This window comes from Nelusetta ayraudi, unplaced genomic scaffold (assembly GCF_046127955.1).
Source record: "Nelusetta ayraudi isolate G7.1 ecotype Tasmania unplaced genomic scaffold, CSIRO-AGI_Nayr_v1 ptg000075l, whole genome shotgun sequence".
NCBI classification, from domain to species: domain Eukaryota; kingdom Metazoa; phylum Chordata; class Actinopteri; order Tetraodontiformes; family Monacanthidae; genus Nelusetta; species Nelusetta ayraudi.
Genome location: NW_027466125.1, coordinates 1,567,451 through 1,582,487, shown reverse-complemented (window position 1 = coordinate 1,582,487; position 15,037 = coordinate 1,567,451). Strand labels below are relative to the sequence as shown.

General features: G+C 44.4%; 1 protein-coding gene and 1 long non-coding RNA gene across 3 annotated transcripts in view; one reads left to right on the top strand and one right to left on the bottom strand.

Moving 5' to 3' along the window:
- psd2 (pleckstrin and Sec7 domain containing 2) overlaps positions 1 to 15,037 on the bottom strand; it is a 34,039-nt gene that overhangs the window by 16,876 nt on the left and 2,126 nt on the right. Inside the window, exons 2-3 of one of the 2 annotated variants that reach the window (XM_076043342.1) lie at positions 9,296 to 9,826; positions 7,168 to 7,941 (exon numbers count right to left, since the gene is read on the bottom strand). In XM_076043342.1, the coding sequence (XP_075899457.1) occupies positions 7,168 to 7,941; positions 9,296 to 9,792 (1,271 nt within the window). In that variant the 5' untranslated portion in view covers positions 9,793 to 9,826. Of the gene's footprint in view, positions 1 to 7,167; positions 7,942 to 9,295; positions 9,883 to 15,037 lie in introns of both variants that reach the window. The other variant, XM_076043343.1, reaches the window with a different exon arrangement.
- LOC142899648 (uncharacterized) lies at positions 4,509 to 9,084 on the top strand. Its single transcript, XR_012928794.1, has 2 exons — positions 4,509 to 6,252; positions 7,146 to 9,084. It is a non-coding gene; the product is annotated as an uncharacterized LOC142899648 (long non-coding RNA).

The following is a 15,037-nucleotide window of genomic DNA, read 5'->3' as shown; positions in this document are numbered from 1 at the left end:
AGAGGAAGAAGAGGGGTCAAAAGAGCATTCTACATTAAGGGATGAGAGGGAATAGGGGACCAGAGATAAATCTCCCAAGTTTCTGTATTTGGACCGAAGAGAAGTTTAAACAAGTCACATGATCAACATGTTGTTGTTGTTTTGTTTTTGTTTGTTTTGTTTTTTTTTTTTGGGGGGGGGTTGCAGCCAATTGTGATTTCCCTGACAACAGCTGAAACTAGGAGTTATTGAAGCAGTTCAACACAGTGACTTAACATTTGCCACGGACAAATTGACCGGCCTTTGTTTCAGGCAGCAAAATTTATGGACTCAGTCATGCACAATTCTTATAGCAACAAATAAAAAGCTATGCTTATTCCATGTTTCAGCCATTAGCCTGAACTAAGTACGTCCATATTTTGAGTCATTCCATCACAACTGTTCATTCAGCCAGAATAATGAGGAGAAGTTGAATCCCAGAGTTTGCATCACTGCTTTGCATTACCGCATCTGCAGATTGATGACATGCCACTGATTCAAGACAATACTTTCAAGCCTGGCTCGCTGATTTTACAATCGATCGTTGCAGCCAGATAACGTATATCACGGCCGTGTTTATGACTGATGGTAAAATAAGAGCATTAGACAGACAGGGGGGGATTGGTGAAGCGTCAGCAGTTAATGCAGGCTTTGTATGAGACCACTGTGGTGGAAGCAGAGCTGAGCCGGAAGGCAAAGCTGTCAATTCGCAGTCCCTCAAGTACGGTTTGGAGCTTTGGGCAGTGAGCTGCTGAAAGAATGAGTTCACTTATAAAAGTGTCTGAAATTAGTTCTCTCCATGGGTTGACTGGGATCAACCTTGACGTTCCACATCTTCTATCCATTCCAGGTTTTTATCTTCATCACAGACTCACTCGGTACACTAAGCCCTCTGTTTACAATCTTCAAAAAGAAACACTTCATGTTAGCTTCCTGCTACAACTAGTGCTTTGTTGTATTTGGAAAAGGGATTAAATATGGTGTTACTAAAGCAAAGTGGTCTTAGAGATGGAGGGTATATTGGAGAAAATATCCATCTATTCATTTTAATATATCACCACCAAAGCCTACTTACCATATATGTGTATTATGGGGCCTTTTTAATGACAAATGTGACCAAAATAGAGCGGTAAAATGCTAAAGACACTTACAAGTGTACATAAATATACAATAAAAATCACGTATAAATCAAATTATTATCATATCAGCAACAAAGAGTAATAAATACAACTTTAGTTGTATTTATAGAAAAAAAAAAAACAAACGCTCAGATTGAACTCGGCTGCAGAGTTTGGGCAATGACGCCCCCTGCTGACTGGGTGAGGTCATTGTTTAATTGTGTGGGACAAAACGTGCAAACAGCTTCATCAACAAAAGGAAAACTCCTGTGTCATCACCTGCCACAGAGTCAAAGATGACAGCACGCCGGGAGCCGGGTGGCCGTGTGTGTGTGTGTCTGTGTGTGTGTGTGCCTCATCTTTGACTCAACACAAAACTGTTGACAGACCCAGGCGACTTATTGAAGGAGCCTGTGGTAAGGAAGAAAAACCTCACTCAGCCATAACAGTCACGGCTACAGCAAGACTGTGCAATGTGTCATAGAGCAGGCAGGATATTAATAGACGGGGAGAAATATGCCGGTGCTGAAATGATTCACTTAGTGTGTGTGTGTGTGTATGTGGTGAGATGGTGCAAGACGCTATTTGGATATTGGTGCTTGTGATGCAAGTGTGTGTGCTTGTTACATTCATGTCTATGATGTGTGTACCGCTGCGTGTCTGCATCGCTGGCTGAATGCGAGCCAGGAGAAGGATAATCTGCAGGATGTTACAGCGGCGCTATAGGAGCGGGCTGAGGGTTTTATGCCGAAAATGACTGATCTGGGAAATGTGCGTGTCGGTTCAAGTGAGAAGCCGAAGGAAGGTTCAGATTCAGCATGTGAACCAAAGATATGGAAGCTCTCGTATTTGTGTCGTTGAGAGGGCATTAAGATGTACAAGCATTATGCACATTTTTGTTTGTGCAAGCACGCTGCCGGCCGGCCCTCGTGTCTTTCATGTGGGTGTGTGTGTGTGTGTGTGTGCGCGTGCACGCGTGCTTCTGCACTTGACAGTGTGCATGAAAGAGATTAGTCCACACAGCAGAGCTGCTCCTCTGATATGGAAACAACCGCTGCGCCTGGCTTTTATCTGCTCGGCTTGGATCTGGTAGGCTTGAGGGAAAGGAGGGTGGGCGGGGGGGCCCTCATACTTGCAACGTAGCTCCCACAGTGACATGCATATGCATGCATATGTGCATAGTGCATGTGTGCACGTAAGCAAATGCATGCTTAGATTTCGGGGTGCTTCCACTGACAGTAGCAGAATGTTATTTTTGTGCTCTGAGTGCTGAGTACTCAGGTAGCATAACTCCGTCTTGGGCATTTCTCTGTGTTTGTGTGCACTGATGCAACATCTCAGAGAGTTATTGCATAAGCAGTGTTTAAATGGTTGGCTTCACTCGGTGGACGCATGTAACTGAATCTAGTTAAGCATGAGCGAGCGATAACCTGCAAGAACAAACAAGCATGTGTGTGTGTGTGTGTGCATGCATACAGGCAGGCAGTTTGAGGTTCCAGCTCAGTGGTCACAGCACCACCATGCAGATACACAACCCTGTCAGGTGACCGGCTGTGAGTGACAGTGTAATCTAAAATACACCCACCACTGACATGACAGGTTGACGTGAGCTACACGGCTTGCAGACCGAAGTACATGAGAAATAACAAGCAGGTTTGCCGGCTGACAATCGTGGGATCGTTGATCTGCTGAGGAAAACATCTGACTGCCATGTGTTGCATTTCTCGTCTTCAACACGTGAACTGGCTCCTGTGTGGGACACAGGCAGGTTTGTGAGGAGGCCTGGCATTAAGAAATCCAGAAAATAATTAAGTTTTTTTGTTTGTTTGTTTTTGAGAGCGAGAAACAGATGTTGTGTCCACCAGGAATCAATTTAGTCACTGGTTTGCATTTATCTGATTTTTTTAAATGACATTAATACGTTACACTGGGTCATATGACACGACTACTACTTCCACACACACTATAATGACATGTGCATGTATAAATGCAAAAAAAAAACAAACAGTCAAATGCTTTAGAAACAGATTAAAAACTGTGCAGGACCCTCTATGATATGAGTGTAATGCCTGACCTTCTCACAGCAACCCTCCCACTGTGACTGACTTTTAGCTGAAAAAACACTGTGTTCCTCCTTTCATCCTCCACGTCAGCAGAAGGATCTGCAGGGGGAGTTTGACTTGGGGTCAGATTAGATTTCTTCTCTCCACTGGGGGTGTCACTGAGGCTCGGCCTGTCTCTAATGGATATTGAAGCCTGAATATTTGACAGATTCTGCACACCAGGTTCATGAAAACTTTAGTACAAGAATTCAAAGCCGCCTACATCGGTTTGAGTGTTCCGACTCAACATGTATCAGATATCCAGTTGTTTCCTTTTGATCGATGCTTTGCAAAAATGTTCAATGTTTAAACTGACTATCTTATGGTTTAAAAAAATGACTGTGACAGTTGCACGTCATAGGAGACGGAGGAGATATGGGGTTTGGGGTATGTTAAACAAAGCTGATTTGTGACTCCCTGACAGTGCGTCTGCCGTAGTTTGAGTCACATTCTGTATGTTGATCTGGCTACATGTTCCTCATTTTGCAAGCACACTAGCACCTAAATCCTGCTAGTACTATTGATGGTGATAAATCTAACTTTCGGTTCTCCAAATCTGACTGAAATGTCAAATAATATCTTACTGCTAAACAGTTCAGTGCAAACGTTCAGCACATGTGGATGGAAAATTTAAACCGACAGGCGTCACGAGGCTCATGTCTGTGAGTTTTAATATCTTTACAGCTACCGGCTGGATTTGCCATAAGCCTGGCAGCAATATGATTTCAGCTGATCCATCTGTTTACAGAATGAAACACGCAGTGTTTTTACAGAAGGCGTAAAAACACTGCGACATTGCAGTCGATTACACCAAAAATGTTAAACTCCTTCAAAGTGTGACGGGCAAAACATTCTTTTTTTTTTTTTAAACGACAGAAAATCTGGACAACACGCCAGAGCGTGCTCTCAGTGAGCCGCGAAGCGTCCAAATGTTTGACTGATTCAACTGTGTTTGGCTGATTAACTTGCCACGTTTCATCGCTTGCTTTCCAGCTGCTCCGTGCAGCAGTGAAAAAGAGAGACTGGCTGGCCATATGTGAAACTGTGCCAGTTCTGTGGATACACACTGAGGGGTGGAAAAAAAAAAAGAAAAATAGGGGAATGAACGGTAATAAGCAGCAGCATGAGCACGCAGCAGGGGTAATGGAAGAAGGGGGGAATATGAAGATGAAGGTTGGTTGGTCAACAAAGTAAGAAGAAATGAAGTCGGAGGCGGGGGGTGCGGGTGGGGTGCGGGTGGGGTGGGGGGGTTGTTTGCGGGCTGCAGAAAACAAAGGAAGCACAGAACCAGCGAATGTGATTTCTGTGCATAGATGTCCTTTGGTATTGTTGCGATTAGCATTTCTATCCATGTTAGAATTCAATTAGAAAAGCAAATTTGTTTAAAAAAAAATATATATGCACCCCCCCCCCCCCATCACCCCCACCCCTCCGCTCTGGAGAATAATGCAACAAAACAAACAGTCTCCACCATGATTTGGGATTCTAAATAATGGCTTTTGCCATTACTGTGAGCTGCAGTCGGAATACTAATGTGTGCAGTGTTTCTCCTTTTCATGTAAACTGAAGGAAAAAAGAGTTAAATGACCATCAAGGACATCTAGTTTAGGATAAACGAGTCACTGGGAGGGAAGTACAGACTAGACTATCCCTTTAGGATTGACGAGCAGATGCAGCCACTCTAGACTTTAAGTGCTCCGACGTCTGGCAAGCTGCTACCATCGAGCAATTATTGCTCACTTACTCACACATTCACTCTGAACAACCCTGCTGGGCAGAGGGAAGCTGGAGACGATGATGTCATGACATAAACAATAGCTCATTCAGCTTGGCGCTGGTGGTCAGGAAGCACGGCTGTGCTTTAAGGACAACATCTGTAAATGGGGAGAGGGAGAATGTGGACGAGGGGGTGGGGGGGGGGGGGTGGGGGGGTGAGCTGGCATCGAGAACTCTTGGCTGTGGCCGCGGACGCCCCGGGAGTCTGAACACCACTGCTGGCAGCGGAGGTGAGATGATGATGATGATGATGTTCTGAGGTCTGGTCTGTGCAGCTACATGGGAGAGTGAGTGGCTGCAGAGCGACTGAGGCCTGGTGAACCAGACCAAGCGCTCCTCCACTGTCCTCTGCTGTCGTGTCAGCTGGTGTTGCGTTTCAGCAATTCATAGGCGTCTTTGTCAAATGATGGAAGAGTGTAAAGAGTATGAAATGTCAACATTGTCATACATATCAACTGTGTGAGGATCCTGCTGCAGCCTCAGTCAGTTATCCACTGCGCTGACAGGCACCCTTATCTTAAATCCCTCTTTAAATTTATCTTCCCGATGAATGCACAGTGCCACTCTTAAACGTCCTCCTTTTCCATCCTCGACTGTATCGTTTGTCAAGTATAAAACCCTTTCGGAATCGGCCACTGCTGCTGCTGTTGCTGAGGTTTCCCTCTCACAGGTGAACACGTTGACTTGAGCAAACACAACAGACACATCCCCGTCCACGTTACGACCAGGTTGATGAACCGCTGCGTGTCAGAAACCACAATCCTGCTGCAGAAGGACCTACTGACTCCATCTACAAAGCATCATTTTTAGTTATTTGTGAATTCATTTGCATTATTCAATGCCTCATGTTGATAAAAATAAAAAAACATTAAACATAATTTAAGGCCTCGACGTGAAATTCCATTCTGAAGAAAAAGATCTTCACCCTCCTCCCTTTGTGCATCTAAAGCCAGCGCTCACCCTGACACCACCACCTGCTGGTTGAGCCAAGGTCAAAGCATATACAGTAACTAAGTACATATAGGGCCAAAGACAGTATCACTTTCAACAAAAGGACACACGCTAGATAGAATGTCACTTAATTATTCAATCTCTGATGAAAAGCGTTTGTCACTTAATGTATCAGAGCAGTTGTCTTTTTTTCTTAACGCATGTCTCATGTTCACAGATGGAGTTTGCACGTTTTCCATGCGCTTGCTTCGGCTCCCTCCAGGTGCTCGACCTTCAAACACATGAAGGTTAATTGGCAACAGTAAATTTGTGTCTCTGTGGTGGCCCCTGTGATAAAGTAGCCACGTGTCCAGGATCCCAGCCGCCCCGCCCTCACGCAGAGAGACAAAGCACATTCACAGCTACTGTAAATTTAGAGTTAGTCAATTACCCTAATGTGCATGTCATGGCATTGTGGGAGGAAGAGGAGTACCCATGCAGACACAGTAGAGAGGACACCATGCAAAGGCTCCAAGCACAGGAGCCGAACCTGCACCACCCTGTGAAATTTGTGCCATTGCTAATTCTAAACATGTCCATGCTGTTCTTCCATATGAAAGAATCCAAACAATCTGCAACATTTCGAGGAAATGTAAAAAAAAAAATAGATTCTTTTTTTACAGAAGATAAAATATGGTTGCATTGATGCATTTAGGCTCAGGTTATTAAATGTTGACAAGAAAAATAGTCATGATATTGCTAAAGGCTGTTTCAAATGAATGTTATTTTTTTAAAGGTCTCAAATTATTATTATTGGGTTTTTTTTATTTTTAAAAAAAGCAAGCAAATCTATATTTCAGACAACAGCCTGAGTGAATAATGGAATCTCATTTACACTTTCCATTTTTTGCTGGTAAAATAACCTATTGAGAGAACTACTAATCAATATGCAATCTATCAACAATTTCTGTCTGGATAGAAAATTCATCAAGTGAAGTAACAGTGGAGTTTCATATTAAGTCATATTTTGCCACTTGGTGCCACTGTAAATTGAAAACACTTCACATGGAGCAAAGCCCCAGTTTAACCATTAAAACCCCTCAAATGCAGATGAAAGCAAAGAAATCAGGCCCTTTTTTTTTGCAAAGAAAAAACCCCTCTAATTTATCTTGTGCAAATGTGTCTCAAATGTATTTCCCAGAGCGGTCCAACACTGGTCCTACCTGAGGGAAGTGGTCATGGCTCCACCGCCGTCCACGGCTCCCTGTGAGTCTGTATGGTATCCATTAGGGATGGCCCAGCGCCCGGGCTGGCTCAGCACGAACTCGGACCTGCTCCCAGGGATGGTGGTCCTCAGCGGGCTTCCTCCTTCGACTCCAGCGGCCACTGCTCCGGCCCCAGAGACACAGCCCTCCCTGGCCATGAGACCCTCACCCGGGGCGTCGTGTCCAGCCTCGGCCCCCTCTTGCTCCACAACAGTGGCCAGCTCAGGTTCTAAAAGTTCCGGACCCTGCAACAGTGCCCTCTGTTGGATGAGAGGCGTCAGTGGCGCCTCGAAGCTGACGCAGCTGTCTGTTTCGTCTGTGAGGGACAGCACGTCCAGGGAGTCCAGGCTGCTGTAGCAGGTACCGCCCCTCAGCAGCGCCGACTCCACGATGCGTTCAAACGTCGAGCTGAAGCCGTCTTTGTTGTCCACTACCCTGCTCTTCTCCTTCTCCCCTCCCTCCTCCTCCTCCTCTTCCTCCTCCACATCCTCTGGGCCATCAACCTGCTCTACAATCTGCTCAAACGCTGAGCTGAAACTGTCCTGGTTCTCCCCACCACCGCCGCTCTCTTTCTGCAGCTCGTCCTCCTCTTCCTCCACCTCCGTGTCGGCCTGCTCCACGCTCGTCTCAAAGTTGGAGCTGAAAGTGTCCAAGTGTGCCTGATTCGCTGACTGTTCTCCTCCTTCGTCCTCCTCAACGGCCTCGTCGTTCCCACCGATTCCGTTCGCCAGTCTGCGTCAGAACGGATAAATAAGAGAAGAGGAAAGTGAAAACATTACCTTCTCCAGACACCTGAAATATGGAGAGTTTTTTGTGTGGTTATTTTGACTGCAATCACTCAAAGCAGCCACTCAGAATCGATCTGGGATACGGAATATGTCATCTTCAATCGCCACACTGACAGCTGATGGTTAAAAAGAAACCTGTCCAATCGACTTTCTTCATGAATAGCTGGAGGCGAATCACCCCCGGGCTGTCAAAGTTCATCTATTTCACCCCTTTCATGACAGAGAATATGAATATAGCGACGCACTGCTGAGAGGCAGTGAAAGGCCATCAAACTAATTTGCTTGAGAAATGAGGCAAAACAGTTTGATTCCTTCTATTGCTGATACCTGGAACAATCTCCCTGAAAAGGTCATTTAATTATGTTTGGTATGGATTTTAATTACCTACAGATTTATCACATCAAAATGTTGGCTAATTAGTGTAATTGTTGTTTTTAAATCATTTGCTGTGCAGGATCCTTCTAGGAAACAGCACTTTTTTCTCTCTCTTTTTTTTCCCTAAAGCTATTTCTTGGAGGCTTGGGCCACTTCATTTTGTTAAATGCCAAATTGGCCAATTACGTGGAAACGAAAAAAACAAACAATTTACAATTTAAAAATATCCATCATGTGGGGGATAAGTGATATTACCTGAACTCACACTCTGTCTAGCCTTGAGGAATCTGTGTCTGATAGGCTATCATGATGAGAGTTGATCATTACTGGAAACAGCAGCTCACCTGAGACATGAATGAGCTTGTGATTCCACTTCTGCGACTGACTTCCAATGATGTTGAGGAAGAAACGTGACAGATGGGACTTTGTTGCATTGTAATGATCTTAAATTCCAGGGATCAGAACTTCGCAATTTTCTTTTTCTTAAAATCAGGCATCTGTTTGGCCATTGTGTTTTTAATGCTTCAAGGCTATATTGCCACCTGTGGGCTTGAAGGGCACTCGACGGCCTGCTTTTGCAGACAAAGATGGACATTGTCATTTTTATTTATTTTACTACCATTGTTTGCAATGCATTGCATTTTGTTTTGTTTTTGTTATATATTGACATATATATGTATTTTTATACTATTAATAAAAAACCTTAACCCTCCTTTTTTTTTTATTAATGTCTATTTATTAATGTCTTTTTTTTATTAAGAGGAAAAGGAAAAAACTGAATTGAGATTTGGCAAGGGAAATTTTACACCATGCATTGACACCAAAGGTCGTGAGTTGTAGTCATCATATTAACACTCATCCTCTAAAAGCATCGTACATCTTAAAGGCAGCAGCAGTAAATGAAGATGATATAGTGGACCCACCGCTCAGCCTGCTGGGGGTCCTCTGCAGGTGGATGCCTCTCTTCATTATCCTTCCCCTCCTCCTCTTCTTCTCCTTCCATCTTCTCCACCTCTTCATGCGCTGCCTCCTCCCCCGTGGAGGTGGATATTACCACCACGTCAGCACATCCGCCCCCCCTCGTCTCTTCGCTCTCCCCCTCCACCCGTACCTCCGTCTGCTGGTTCTCCCCACTAGCGCTGTCCAGCTTCTTCTCTTCCACATCACCCTCTCCTCCTTCATCACTTCCCCTCCGCTCCCCTTCCCTGTGTGCCTCCTCCTCCTCCCCCTCTCGGCTCTCTTCTTCTTGATGTTGTTTGGGCTCCTCGAGGTCTTCACTCGCCCCGGCCACGAGTTGTGTATCCGCCTGTGAGTGGCGGTGCGTCTCCGCGGGTGGGTCAGTGGTGGCCGCAGCTGCGCTGGGCTCCGCTGGGTTCTCGGGTGGGGTGGGAGAGGGCAGAGCCTGCCCCTCCTGGGTCATGGTGCTCTTTGCTGAGGCAGGGGGAGGACGTCCACTTCAGCCAGATAAAGGGAAATGTAAAATGCCGATCAGTGATCCGGAAAGGACCTTCTGCAGTGTGACAATATGAAAGAGACAAGAGAAAATGGGAGAAATGAAGGACTACATACTCTCTCAGTGTGTGTGTGTGTGTGCAGAGTTTTTATATTAGCATATTTTAAACCAACCATATTTCTTTTATCATGCACAACTGAATTCAAAGTCGCTAACCGCTAACAGTGCTAACTGGTACAAGTGGGCACGGCAAATCAAACAATAATTGGCTCCTATCGCACAGCAGATTTTGTCCACTGAAGGTTCCACTTCCGAAAACAGAAGTGAAAGCAGGCAGAGGTGGATAAAGAGGTAGCGCAGGCAGGCAGGCAGGCAGGCAGGCAGACACGGACAGAGCTCAACACATCCCTGACAGAAGGATCCTGCCGCCTTATCTGCTCACTCTACGGTCACATTTCACAGATGAATAATGTTTCCATACATGCAGAGACTGCGCTTGGTGTAAATGTACGATGGCAACCTGAGATTTGAACATTTCCACTGATACTGTTTGTCTCTCTCTCTCTCTCTCTCTCTCTCTCTCTCTCTCTCTCGCTCTCTCTCTCTCTCTCTTTCTCTCTCGCTTTCTCTCTCTCTCTCGCCGCTGGCTGCAAAGGCTCAGGTGCACAATGTCCTCGCTGAGGTTCAGGACAAAGACCTATGAGCAGCTCTGCTAATCCCTGGTTCCTATAGTAGGACGTTACTGTGGATGTACTGTGTGGATGTACTGTGACATCTTTTCACACAAACTGGGTGTCTTTTTTGTTTTAAATTAATGCATTATAGAGTTAATAAAAACCAGTCAGTCTCGTTCAACCATCCTGCAAAACCCCCATTACACAGCATTTTCAGTAGGTCTTAAAGTTGCAGTGCATTCCATAACAAGGATGTATTATAAAACATGGATGTGGTGCCGTAGCTCCAAACATAACATTTAAATTCTGCAATGACTCAACAAAACAAAATAGCAATATCTGCCTGTAAAATACGTCCCTGTTGTTAAAAAACAAAGCATAATGAGTTGTTAGGGATTTCGCAATAAAGCATTTTAATGACGCACATTTTTACTGAGCACAAGCTGTCAAGGATCTTTGGATTGTGATGTGGCCACGAGAGCAGCCAGGAAACAGTCCTGTCGAGCAGATGCAGACCACAGCAGAGTTCTGCTCTGCTGAATCATCTGCGCCAGGGGACTCGCAGCAAAAATGCTGTGAAATCTTGACTGTGATCCCGAGCTTTTCTGATGGTATGCAAATGCAGCTAAGACCTACTTAGGCTGAATTAAATATACCCTACACTGCAAACAAAACCCCGAGGGCTTTTCTCAGGGGAAATATCTGCTTCCCTGTTTTGTTTTAATGTCATAAGCAGCGTCGTGGAGGAGAGATTTTGAGCCAGGGACGCTTTTTAGCCAAATTTGTTTCTGTGATGTTGAAAGTGCTTTGGCTTGTTGCCCTTGAGCACGAGGACACAGCAGGCTGACTGCATGTTTCATCAGAGCGGGAAAAGATGATGCAAATTAAGCAGAATTGAGAGAGCGGAAGCAAATTGCACTCTTATTTAAATCCCATCTAATGGCTACAGTTATCTTATTTTAGAGCCTCACTATTGCCAATCACATGCAACATTAGCAATGAGTCCTCCTTTTAAAAAAAAACAGCAGCAAATGATATTTTTGGCTCTTACCAGATCACTCAAAAAACGATTTAAATGTTCACTGATTGGCTCAGTCCTTCTTCTTTTGAAGGGAAAGATAACAGAAAGTCTTTACAGTCTCGTAGTTACCAGGCAGTTTGTAACTGTAAATAAAACTGAAGAATTTCCTGGCTTGGAGCGTTTAACCTTCTTTTAAGAATAATAGATTTGTCCAAGCTATAATAAATATGTGTTTGTATGTATGTATGTATGTGTGTGTATGTGTCTGTGTGTGTGTGTGTGTGTGTGTGTGTGTGTGTGTGTGTGTGTGTGTGTGTGTGTGTGTGTGCGTGTGTGCGTGTGTATGTTTTTTGCACGCATCAAAATGCTCTAAAGTGAACACACCCTCAAACAGGGACGTGTCTGCACAAATGGAAACAGTTAACAGTTACAAAAGCAGACAAGCAGAGTGGGAATTCTCTCTCTCCCCCGTCTCCAGTGCCCCGTTTTTGGGGTTTTATTTTTTTTGCCCACGCTGTTCACTTGGTCTGCTCCTGATTATGCTTCGTGCTCTACCTCACTGTCTGACAGCGCTCTCCCTCGCCGTCTCAGCTTCGCATTTTTTTTACTAAGCGAAGGAGTGCAGATGAAGGTGGCCCTGTGAGTCCGTCTGCTGAGGAAGCAGCAGACGAAGGCTTGACGGATAGCAGCAGATGATATAAAGGTTGTGCATGTGTGCCTCTCTATAAAATGGCTATCAAAGAGGGGGGTTGGAATCTCACTTTTGTCAGCGGAACGGCTGGCAGGCCCTCTTAGGACTTATCAGTGTCCTTTAATTGCAGTCAAGCCACCCGTCAGTCATATGAACAAAACATTAACCAACCACGGCGAGCCAGCTCAATAAACCAACCCACCCAGGGAGGACGACGCCGGTCAGAAGGCCAATTTGCAATTGAACACCTCTCCTCCATCGTTCATGCTTTCATATGGTTATTTGTCTTTAGCCCTTAGTATCTCACTCAGTCATGTGCACACACTCAATAGATATTCACTCACTGCACTGAATAACTGGACTGTGGCTCTGGGTTGTTGTTTTTTTTCTTTCTGCAATCAGTCAATCATTCCCATATTGTTGTGTGTGGATCTGAGACTGATAAGCCTGAGTGGTCTGCATGCAGAGACAAATGGCAAAGAGACAGCACTGAGGTTGCAATCAATAGGGAGAACACCTTTAGCCTTGTGTTAAAGTTCAACGTGATTGTGCTTCATCTGTGAACTATTATCAGATTATTTTTTTGGCCACCACTTATCCTGCACTCAGGATCACCAGGGGTCTGGAGCCGATCCCAGTTGCCCTGGGGCAAAGGCGTGGTGCCTGCGCACCTTTTACACTGGACAAGTCACCAGTTTTAGGGGGACAAAGAAAATATGTAAGCACACAGAAGGAAAACCAGAGCAATACGAGCAACAACAAAAGAAATCCATCATTTTTTCATCTGAAAAGCTTCATAGTCACAATCTAGGTCACTTATGCATCTGTTAGTTCTCACGCACACAGAACAACATACTTGCAAAACACTTCAGTGCAGTTTATTTTATGGTGCACTATTTTTTGACAAATTAGTGTTGTGCAACATTTCTTTGTTGTGGTTCTGTTTCCTTTTCATTGTTGCATAGCAAAATGGTGAAATGGGCAGAGACTGCTTGAGAAGTATGGAAAGCAGCTAGCTATAATGATGCATATCCCCTCACAATTTTGCCAACCTCGTGTGAAGCTACCACCATTTGTCTGGTTGTAAAGGTTACATGAAACACCAGTGCAGTTTAAGCTTTAAAGCTTTGAAAATCCATCTATATATGTATGTATATACTGTATATATAAATGATTGCCAAGAGTCTTTTCACAGGTCAAATAGTTACCTGGCTGCTACATATGGAATGTAAACAGCTCTCCTTTGAGCACACGCTGCACTCACGTGCACCAGAGCCAGCTGTGACACTGGCTGAATACAAAACAGTGCACGGGATAGAGAATCACCCTGGGTTCCCTGGGAACTCAGTGAATGAGTGGCAGGACAATAAACCACAAAAAAGGGAGAGAGAGTTTTCTCATTTCTGGGGACACGTTGTCACACCTTGCAGCATAGAAATGGGAGGAGCTTAAATCACAGCCTCGACATTATAGAGCACAAATCCTGATAAGCTCCTGAAAACCATAATCTCCCGATCTATCATGGAACGCTATTGGCAAGCTCTACATTAGCTGCCTGTGGGTACTCGTGTTACAGACTGTGAGTGGTGGAACAGGCCATTTGACCACTCTTAACTTGTCTGCCCTCATTATGTCTCTATTGCGGCATTTGAAACGACAGAGAAGCAACCCTTGCGTTGTTCTTTTTCTGTGGCTTGTAGTGCATTCTAGAGGGATTTATTCATAAAAGGTACAAACTACTGCCAGTCGGTGCCTCAGTGTAGTCATTGGCATCAAGCTAATGGTCTCATCTTCTTAAATGTCATCAATTATATCAGAAAGCACTCAAGCAAACTGTACATAATTAAAAGGACACTGGATGGCCATTTAATCAATTATGCTGTTATAGTGATCAATAAGACGTTAACCACAGATCATGTAAACAAATATTGTCAATCTATTTTTATAATTATAATTATAATTATAATTATAATATTTATTATTTTTTTTTATTATTATTATCATTATTATTATTATTATTATTATAAAAGAGGAATTTATGGAAGATGAGGGGTAATGAAACCCAAAAGTAATAAGTATTCAAACCATAATTGCCAGGACATCTCTCTAAATACTTTTCATAAAGAGCTAATTGCAAATCAAAATTAATTTATAAAGCTTTGAGCGGAACACTGATGGAGGATAATCACATCTGAATACTAAGGAGAGAGGGGGAGAAGCTCCTCTCCCCTCCTCCTCTTTTCCTCTGTCTATCACAGATGAGCTTGGGGTGGTGGTGGGTTAAGGGGAAAAAAACACTGCAGTCTCATACTACAAATGACCCACTGACCCTGTTCATAATAAGCAGGCTGGCACTGCAGCCTCCGCGAGCACACTTCAAGGGTAGAGTCACCTTTTAAGAATGCTGTTATGCCAAAAGCACAAGACGCAGCCAGGGAGGCAGAAATGTCACTTCCTACTTGTTTGCCTGGAATAGCAAAGCAGGAAAATAAAGAGCTGGATGTGTTCCAGGGTGCTTTCCAAGCCTGCCTTGTCTGCCTTTGACTAGTAACACCAGCAGAGCTTCCGACGAGCCACACCAGCCAACTGGAGCGTAAACGTCAGCCAGCTCGCTCATATCACCCCAATATGTCACTTCTGCGTCGTCAAGGTCAACCATCCACTCACATTTTGCCACTGCAAATGCTTTCGCTGATAATCCATGGGCAAGAGTTAATGTGGTGATTCGTCTTGTTTTTGTTTCGGGCCCCATGGCACTTGGACATTGTCATGCAAATCCAATCCTTATTGTGGAGACACACAGGCACAAACACACGTGTGGCCTAC